Genomic DNA, 10,708 nt, shown 5'->3' on the forward strand with positions numbered 1-10,708 from the left:
AATAAACCCTGTAATCTGTGAGTTGTGTGTGGCCACTGCAGTGAATTATTGAACCCAGGAGAGAGGTGGTGGGTGCTTTGGGAGGAAGGGTTGGTGAAAGGGCTGGAGGGAGGCAGCATGTTTGGCCTTGCAGTAATAGGCCTTGGGTTACTGCTGGTAATCCTGTCTTCCACTTGTGAGATTAGAGGAGGTCAGAACATGTGGCCTCCTTGCCGTTTTTGTAGTCTGTATATGCATCTATATAAAATATACAATTATGTGTACACACACACACACGCCAACAACAAAAACCAAAAAACCAAAGTCACTGCCGTCCAGTCCGCTCTGACTCATAGCAACCCCTCCTTGGGTTTCCGAGGCGGTATCACTACGGAAGTAGATTGTCCAGTCTTCCTTCTGAGGAGTGGGTTAGAACTGCCAGCCTTTTGGTTAGCAGTCAAATGCCTTAGGTATTATGCCACCAGAGCTCCTATATGTGTATATGTATGTATGTATGTATATATATATATATATATATATATATATTATTTATTTATTTATTTATTTATTTATTTTTTTCCCCTACAAATGAAAACACTGCAGCTCAGAGAGGTGAAGTGACTTGCTCAGAGTTTAACAGTTAGGAAATAGCAGCACTGGGCTTTAATCCAGATCTGTCTGACATTTTCCAATACAACTGTGCTTTTCTATTTCTGTTTGAGACTCATTTGGTCTAACCAATCTTCCACTCAAAACATTCTGAAAGGTGTAATAATGGATACAGCCAAAAATCTAATCAGTTGCCAGCAAGTTGATTCTGACACATGGTGACCCTGTGTGTGTAGAACAGAACTGCTTCCTGGGGTTTTCAAGGGTGTGACCTTTCAGAAGCAGATTGTCAGGACTTTCTTCTGAGGCATATTTGGGTGGGTTCAAAGTAACTGCCAACCCCTCAGTTCGCAGCTGAGCACGAAATAGTCTGTGCCACTCAGGGACTCCACTAATAACAGGTAAGAGGACAATAAAGACTGATTTCATACATTTTTCTTTAAATTTTTTATTTTATTTTTATATTTTGCATTGTTTCTTTTGTAAATTTGAGAGGAAGTCTTTTTTTGTTTCATAAGATGATTATGGAACAAATTTGTTATAGTGGATTTAAATGAGATAATCTATCTGAAAACACCCTGAGATTGGGTAGGTGTTTAATAAATGCTAGCTTAAGTGCATTCTGAGTTGTGTTTGAAGAGGCTTATTGCTTATTAAGGTCCATGAACCCAGGCTGAGCAGCCAATTCTGACAGTACACTGCTCAGATTTATGCGATTAACTCAATGGGAGGCGTAATGAGTGAGTCTGTTTATGAAAGCATCTTAATCTTCAGTAGGTTTTATAGAACATCTCTACACTTTAAAGTGGTGGATCTCAATCTGGGTGATTTCTCCCCCAGGGGACATGTGATAATATCTGGAGATATTTCACAACTGTGTTGTGGGGGGGGGGGTGATACTGGCATCTAAAGGGTAGGGGTAAGGGTTACTGCTAAACATTCGACAATGCACAGGACATCCTCCTCAATTTAAAAAAAAAACAAATAAACAAACAATAGTCCAAATGACTGGTACACCATGCAATCCTCAGCCTATATGACTATGAGACCAGAAGAACTAGATGGTGCCCAGCTACCACTGTCAGCCACTTGGAGGGGGATCTATGTAGGAGAGCCTGGATAGAGTAGGAGAACAATGTGTAATAAAACTCAAAATCATTTTTTTTTTTTTAAAAAAGGACCAGGTTTGCTGGTCTGATAGAGCCTGATGAAACCACTGAGACTATGGCCCCTAGCTGCCTGTCAGGTCTGGAATTGAAGCCACTCCTGTGGCTTCCAGCCTAACAAAAGACAGGCATATGAGGTGAACATTTACATTAGGTAGATACATTCCTTGGAGAGAACAATCATGGGAGAATAGAAGGGCTGTGTATGCACAGGGAGACAGCTCAAGGGGCAGGAGTGCATGGGAGAGAAGGACACAGGGAAGAGGTAACTGTGGGGAGGAAGTGGGAGGGGAGCTGTTGCACTATGGGAGATTGCAGTCAATGTCATGAGACAAAGTATATGTGAGCTGCTGTACGAAAAGTGAATTTGCTCTGTAAACTTTCACCCAAATCACAATTAAAAAAAAAAATCTGGCCCAAAATGTCATAGTGTCAAAGTTATGAAACCTCAATCTAAAGCCCAGCAATAACTGAATTGCCTTTGCTTAGCTCTGGTGGTGTAGTGCCTAAGGCACTTGACTGCTAACCAGAAGGCTGGCGGTTCAAACCCACCAGCCACTCTTCGGAAGGAAGGTTGCCAATCTACTTCTGTAGTGATACCGTCTCGGAAACTCAAGGAGGGGTCACCATGAGTTGGGTCTGACTCAGCGGCACATAACAACAACAACAACAACAGTTCATTCCACTCGTTATACCCTTTTCCAAATGCCTCCATGTGCTAGGCACTATGTTAGCATTTTGAGAGGTATAAGAATGATTAAGACATGTTCCCTGTCCTCAAAGGGCTTGTATGTCCCCCTTTTAGTTGTAGATGGCACACAAGCTCATTGAATGATAGGCGTTAGTATCTGAAAGATGCTTTTTTATGCATGGGCATCATTTCTTTAGCATTTCATTTTCTATTCATTATTTTCCACTGAAACTCTGTGAGGCAGAGTTAATAGAAATGCCCTGCTATGTGGATCATATGGCCTGAGTGAAAGAAAGGTTGTTTATGTATGTAGAAGAAATTCATTTTCAGAAGAGCATTCCAAACCTGGCTGAAATGATACAATCTAATTGTGTTAACATTAGATTTTTTTTTTTTTTTTGACAATTATGGTATTGGCCGTGCAGTGATCCGTAGCTTCTGTGACAGTAATGAAAACGCCAAACTCACTGTACCATGGGCCTTTTCTTTCCCCTTATCAATTGTCAAGGCACAGGTTGAGTCATCAGAAAACCTCACAATCATGTCAACCAAACATACACATGCTTAAAGGTATATGGATTCTAATTTGGGTGCTGTTTTTCCAGAAATTTTGCAGTAAAAATATGATTTACAGTAGAACCACCATTGAATGTTGGCTCTAGAAGAAGGCACACTGCTCATCCAAGTCAATTCACATACTGATGATACAACTGAGCCTCAATGAAGTCATATGCTTGCTTGAAGACACAGCTTGGGTAAAGGAGTCAAGACCAGAACCCTGGTCTGGGACTCTGCACAAAACCACTTAATATGTGATGGTAATGATGACAATAACATTTAAACTTTGAAAGGTATATAGTATTTTAGTACACATATCACTAACTTCTTGCAATAACCCTTGTTGTTGTTGTTGTTATGTGCCATTGAGTCAGACCTGACTCCTGGTGACCCCTCCTTGGGTTTCCGAAGTGGTATCACTATGAAATTAGATTGCCCAACCTTCCTTCTGAGGAGTGGCTGGTGGGTTTGAAATGGCAGCCTTCTGGTTAGCAGTCAAATGCCTTAGGCACTATGCTACCTGAGCTCCTCAATAACCCTTAACCTTAGCCGTAAAACCAGTTGCTATCAAGTCTACTCCTACTCATAGCTGCCTCCATGTATTTAAGAGTAGAACTGCACTCCATAGAGTTTTCAGTGGCTTTAATTTTTGGGAAGTAGATCATCAGGCCTTTCTTCTGAGATAATTCTGAGTAGATCTAAATCACCAATCTTTCAAATAAAGGTTGAACACTTAACTGTTTATACCACCGAGGAACTCTTTAGCTTTAGATAAAGGTTAATAGCATTAAAATGACTTGTCCAAAGGCACACGACTAGTAAGTAATTATGCTGATCTCCAGTTATCAGTACAGAACTTTTCATTACACCAGTTTTCCTCACTGACTACCAGAAGCTTTGTGCCAAAATCTGGCTTCAACTACAGCAGCTGTATCCAATCTTATGGCTGCTGTACCTCTTCCCTTAGTTTCTTCCTGACCTTAAGTTTCTATTCTAAATTTTTATCAATTCTTAGAAAATTTTAAATGTGTATCCACCATTCATTTTAATTTCAATAAACCATATTAAAATCTGTATGTCATATGCTAGGATAATGAATGAATGAATGCGTAAACAAACAAAAACCTAAGGGGCAGCAGGGTACAGTGGAAAATAACAGATTTATATTCAGTTCTACCTCTTTTATTGTCTTTGACTTCAGACTTCATTTTCCTTCTCTTTAAAGGAGATCTAACAAAACTTGTCATAAGCATTGTTATGAGTATTAAAATGAAAAATATAAAGCACATGGAGAAGGTACTATGTCATGACTGTTACCTAATTGTTGGTGTTATTACTAGTATTAATTATGAGTAGTGTTCTAGGGTGGTGCAAACAGTTAATACCTCAGTTGCTCCCCCAAAGCTTAGAGGTTTAAGTCCACCCAGAGGTACTGAAAGAAAGGCCTGGAAATCTATTCCTCAAAAATCAGCCACTGAAAACCTTACAGAGCACAGTTCTACTCTGACATACATGGGGTAGCCAGGACTTGGAACCAATCTGATAATACCTGGTGCTTCTATTAGTAGTAGCAGTTGAATGTAACTGCGATGAGTTTTATGACTCCAGACACCAGGCATCATACTCTTTTGGGTTTTATGTATTGAACAAAAGGCAACTCACGTGAATTGGTTGATGGTGTGGTAGAAGTCACAGGGGTCAAATTCAACTGGGAGATGTCAAAGTCATCACAGTCGTCTGTATCCTGTGCCACTCCGACTTTGCTGAAGTAACTGGAGAAGGCCTCTGAGGTACAGGTGAGGGAGGGTTGGTCGGGTTTGCGGGAGGGCACGGGTGGAGGCTGCGCCATCTGGAAATCCTTAAACATTTCTTTCCCCATTTTCTGTCTGGGCTTGTCGGTCTGTGGACTTGACCTGGTGGAGTCACTCGTGGCTGAGACGGTTGCAAGGGGGGTGAGGGGACCTTGGAACATGGCAGCTGGCAAAGGCATAACAGTTTGTGTGGGCATAAAGGCGGCTGGCGGAAACTGCCCAGCAACAGCTGGCCAGGGCTGCTGAGTGGCAGGGAAGAGCCCTGGCTGGCCCCACGCAATGGGCTGAGCCCCCGGCATCACCTGAGCGACTGGTGGCTGAGCACCCATGGCGATCTGCTGTTGGACGAGGGGCTGCTGGCCCCAGAAGGATGGGAGGACGGCGCCCATTGCAACATAACCTGAAAGGGCAAAAAAGAAGGGTCAGGCGTCCTGGGAAAGAATGATTCATTGATTCAAATGATCGGACAAAAATGTATTGCATACATTCTAAGTGCTAGGCTGTGTGCTATGGACTGGGGATGGAAAAGTGAGTAAGACACACATTCTTGCCCTTATGAAGTCTAACTTCTAGTGGGGGGGAGGAGGAGACAGAAAACAAACAGAAAACAAAATAGATATAAATAAAAGGTCAGGCTAAGTGAAATGAAGAAAAATAAAAAGTGGCTGGCTAGGTAGGAGGCAGAGTCAGAGAGAGCTCAGATGTTATTTTAGATAGTTTTGGGGAGGGGCTGGGAAAAGTGGTGGGTGACACCCTCTGAGGAGATGATTTATAAGCTGAAACTGCAATGCAGTGAGAGAGCAAACCATGCAGATATCTGGACTGGTGGTGGTGGTATCATAATACTATTCCCATAGTGGTAAAGGCTTCTGAGATCAATAGGGTTGTCAGTGGGAAGGGTAGAGGACTGGAAATCAGGCAGTCCTAGGTATGAATCTTCCCCTCCTTCTTGCTAGGCTTACAGTATTCACCCCTGGTTAAGTTTTCTAAGATTCAGTCTCTTTGTTGCAAAGCCAGGTTATAATATTTTCCTTTTCAGCACTGAGGTACTGTGCAAAGTGAGTAAGAGTCAGAATCTGGGAGTTCATGCAATCCTGATCCAGATGGCATCAGCACTCCTTAATGAGATGGAAAAACTAATCATTAACTTTATATGGCAAGGAAACAGACCATGGATTAGCAAAGCACTACTGAAGAAGAACAAAGTAGGGAACTTCATATTTCACAATCTCAAAACATAGTATACAGCCACAGTAGTCAAACAGCCTGATACTGGTACATTGATAGACACATAGACCAATGGAACAGAATTGAGAAATCAGAAGTAAATCCATCCAACGACGGATAGCTGGTCCTTGACAAAGGGCGGAAAGCCATTAAATGGGGAAGAGACAATCTATTTCATAAATGGTGCTTGCAAAGGTGGTTATCCATTTGCAGAAAAATTAAACAAGATCTGTACTACACACTATATACAAAAACTAACTCATGATAGATCAAAGACCTAAATGTAAAACCTAAAACTAAAAAGATCATCAAAGAAAAAAATAGAGACTAAGTTAGGGGCCCTAATTTATGGCATAAATAGACTAACACACATAACCAAAAAAGCACAAACAGCAGAAGATAAACTAGACAACTGGGACCTACTAAAATTTCAATACTTATGCACATCAAAAGACTTCTCCCAAAGAGTGAAAAGAGAACTGACAGATTGTGAAAAAATAGTTGGCAACAACATATCTGACAAGGGACTGATCTCCAAAATTTATAGAAAATGTCAACACCTCAACAACAGAAAGACAAACAACCCAATTAAAAAATGGGCACAAGACATGAACATACACTCAATCAAAGAAGACATTGAGGCAGCCAACAAATACATGAAGAAATGTTTGTGATCTTTTGCTACTGGAGAGATGCTAATCTAAACAACAATGAGATATTATCATACCCCAGTAATAGTAAGAAAGTTCCCTAAGACAGAAAACAATAAATGCAGGTGAGCATGTGGAGAGATTAGAACTCTCATACACTGAAGGTGGAACTGTAAATTGGTAAACTGTGTGGGAAACGGTATGGAGTTTCCTTAAAAGGTTTGAAAGAGAAATATTATTCGATCCACTACTAGGTACATATCCTAAAGAAGTAAGAGCCATGACATGAACAGATAGGTGCATATCCATCTTCATTTCAGCATTATTCACAATAACAAAAGAGATGGTAATAACCTAAGTGCCCACCAAGAGATAAATGGATAACCAAACTACAGTACATATACATAATGGAATACTATGCAATGTTAAAGAAAAACAAAAAATCTGCAAAACATCTCAAAATGTGGATGAACCTGGAGGACATCACACTGAGTGAAATAAATTCATTACAAAAGGCCAAATGCTGTATGAGTCCACTGTTATAAAAAGTTAAGGAAAGGTTTACACAGAGAAATAAATATTCTTTGATGGTTATCAGGGATGGGATGGTAGGAGAAGGAAACATACTAATTTGATAATCCAAACCAAAACCCACTGTCATCAAGTTGATTCCAACTTATAAACAAGTGTCAGTTTGTGTGACGGGAAAGGCAATAAGGGGATGATCAGCATACTATCACTAAGCAAAGGAAGACATGGAGAGGTAAACAAGAGTTATAAACAATGAAGGAAAATACTATTACATACACAATCATGCAATATCAGTAATAAAAAATATTAATGTATAGGTGGATACACAGTCAGACAGGAAAGCTGTCTTACTACACCCACAACTATATATAGGGTCGCCAGAGTGTATGTACTTTTATGTGCTACAAATATATCCATGCATATAGTAGAAGAATCAGAGGGCCAAGTTATGAAAACTTCTTAGACATAACCAAACACCAGAGGTAATAAATCACTGGGTTTGTGGGCTTAGGACCACAGTCTTGGGGGACAGCTAACTCAACTGGCTAGTATAGTTTACAAAGACAAAGTTCTATATCCTACTGTTTTGAATAGTGACTGGGGTCTTAAAAGCTAGCCAGTAGCCGTCTAAGGTGCAACTATTGGTCTCTCTCCATCTGAAGCAAAGAAGAGTGAATACTAATAAGATGCACAGAAACAAATAGTGTAAAAGGCTAATGGACCATGTGAACCTCAGCTTCCACCACCCTGAGACCAGAGGAACTAAATGGCTCTTGGCCACCGCTACTGACTGCTCTGAAAAAGACCACATTAGAAGGTCCTGGATGGAGTGGGAGAAAGATGTGGAACAAAATTCCAAATCATAAAAGGCCATGCTCACTGGTCTGACAGAGACTAGGGGAACCCCTGAGACTGTGGCTCTTAGTCAGTCTTCAAGCCTGGAACTGAACTCACCCCTATGGCCTATAACATGAACAGTAACAGTAGAGGGGTATATACTCCTTAGAAAAATCAACCATATAAAATCAAAAGAGCAGCTTTTGCCCAGAGATAAAACTCAGAAGGCAGGAAGGAACAGGAAAGGACAAATGCAAATAGGAAACAGGGAAGAAGTAGGAAGAGTGATGTTACATTGTGGGAACTGCAATCAATGTCACAAAACAAAATGTGTATGAATTGCTGAATGGAAATGCAATTTGCTCTGTAAACTTTCACTCAAATCACAATAAAACATTTTTTAAAAAGTCATCTATATAACAAAATTGTGTACTAAATATGGTTGAATAATGAATATCTTACTTCCCAAATCCAAGTTTGCTATGTCTTCTAGAGGAGGTGTTTTCAAACATTTATGTATTGAAATACATATGCTTTCTTTCTTTTCTTTCTAATAAGGATTTTGGAGTCTTAGAGGCCAAGGTAAAACTTAAAATAACCACTTGTTATTTATAAATTAAGGAGAACTTTTTCACCTCTAAGGCACTAATGTCCTTATCTGTAAAATCAATTGAGATTACCGAGTTAAGGTGTTGAGCACTGTACCTGGCACACATTAAACATTCAGTCATTGTCAGTAACTAGTATTACAATTTGAACAAGACCTAGAGCCTATAAAGGACCTAATATCTTGCTTGATAACTGAGTCACGCAATGAATGATGGCTAGTTGGTAGTACCAAAACCAAACCCACTGTCCGTGAGTTGATTTCAACTCACAGTGACTCCCTTGGACAGAACAGAACTGTTATTACTCTGCATTATTTCTGTTACTGTCATTACAATTTTAGAGATTTAAAATTGTAGAGGTTGTTGTCTATATTGTCCCATTAGCTCAACTACACTGAAATAAGACAGGTGAGGAGGCACTGGTTCTCACATTTTAAACTTGGGACTTACTTTGTATTACCTCTCACATAATAATCTAGTGACTTGAACCTATCAACAGACTAAGAATTCAGCAACTTTGTTTTTCTTTCTGATTTACTCTGATGACACTCAGAGGCTCTCAGTGGCAGTGGCACTGCCCTCTAGAGGGTGATTGGGAAATTTACAAGGTAATGGTTTATGCTCTAGTGCCTAAGGCACTTGACTGCTAACCAGAAGGCTGGTGGTTCAAACTCACCAGCCACTCCTTGGAAGGAAGGCTGGGCAATCTACTTCCATAGTGATACTGCCTTGGCAACCCAAGGAGGGGTTGCTATGAGTCGGGGCCGACTTGACGGCACATAACAACAATAACAACCTAATGTAAATGTTGGGGGTTTGAGCCTCAGAAGAAAGGCCTGGAGATCAGTTTCCATAAAGATTATAGCCAAGAAAAGCCTACTGAACAGTTCTATTCCGTAGCACTTGGGATTGTCATGAGTTGGTATTGACCTGATGGCAACGAGTTTGTGTCTTTGTTTTTCTTTTTGGTGTTTTGTTGGAGTCCCTGGGTGGTACAAATGGTTTACATGCTTGGCTGCTAACCAAGAGGTTAGTGGTTTGACTCCGCCCAGGGGTGCCTCAAGAGAAAGGCTGAGCGATCTACTTTTGAAAAATTAGCTTTTGAAAATCCTATGGAGCACATGTCTCCTCTGACACACATGTGGTCACCATGAGTCAGGACTTCCTGGACGGCAATTGGTTTGGCGTTTTGGTTGTCATGATGGAGAACAGGGTGCTAGCAGCATGTAAGGAGCTGAGAGCACTGGTGCTACACACCCTACAATGTGTGAGATGAACACACACAACAAAGAATTGTCCCACATCCTGCTTATCGATATTTGAGCCTAGAATCAACTTGAAATTATGGAAATTCAAAAGTTTTCTTTGTACCATTTTAATACACTTTTCTAGGAATGGAACAAGTATGCACAATGAAGAGAGACTGTATTTTGTTTTGTTTGCAGTAGTGCAACACATTGGAATTGTTCACCACATTAGAAGTCATGGTCCCTGACAAAAGCACTTTCAGAGTGTCGGGCCAACAAAACAAAATTCCTGTATCATCTGTACTTGTAGCTGTGGCCTCAGTGGTGATTCTATTTAATGTGATTCTACGACTACTTACTATGTCACCAAGTATAGCTGTGCGTCAGTATTTCCTTACTGAAGTACCTAACTTTTTATTATAAATTCAGTTTCTTTATTTCCCTGTATATTACAAACCCAAAGCCAAACCCACTGCCATCCAGTTGATTCCAACTCATAGTGCCTTCCATAGGGTTTCCAAGGCTGTAAATCTTTGTGGAAGTAGATTGCCTCATCTTCCTCCCATGGAACAGTTTGAACTACCAATCTTCTGGTTAGCAGCCAAATGCCTTAACCACTGAGCCACCACAGCCCCTCCTTACATTGCAGTTGGGGCATTATACTGATTTCACACTGTGTACATAGATCACATTATCTACATATAACATTATTGTTGTTGTTGTTATTTGCCATCGAGTCGGCCCCGACTCATAGCGACCCCTCCTTGGGTTTCCGAGGCAGTATCACTACGGAA

The 10,708-nt window shown here is 40.6% G+C and overlaps 1 protein-coding gene across 1 annotated transcript in view; it reads right to left on the minus strand.

The window, feature by feature from the left end:
- DAB1 (DAB adaptor protein 1) overlaps positions 1 to 10,708 on the minus strand; it is a 433,463-nt gene that overhangs the window by 3,414 nt on the left and 419,341 nt on the right. Inside the window, exon 11 of the mRNA XM_042781851.1 lies at positions 4,666 to 5,214. Coding sequence (XP_042637785.1) covers positions 4,666 to 5,214 — 549 coding nt within the window. The remainder of the gene's footprint in view (positions 1 to 4,665; positions 5,215 to 10,708) is intronic.

Source organism: Orycteropus afer, unplaced genomic scaffold, assembly GCF_000298275.1.
Source record: "Orycteropus afer afer isolate SDZICR_OR568_19922 unplaced genomic scaffold, OryAfe1.0 scaffold00183, whole genome shotgun sequence".
Taxonomy (NCBI): Eukaryota; Metazoa; Chordata; class Mammalia; order Tubulidentata; family Orycteropodidae; genus Orycteropus; species Orycteropus afer.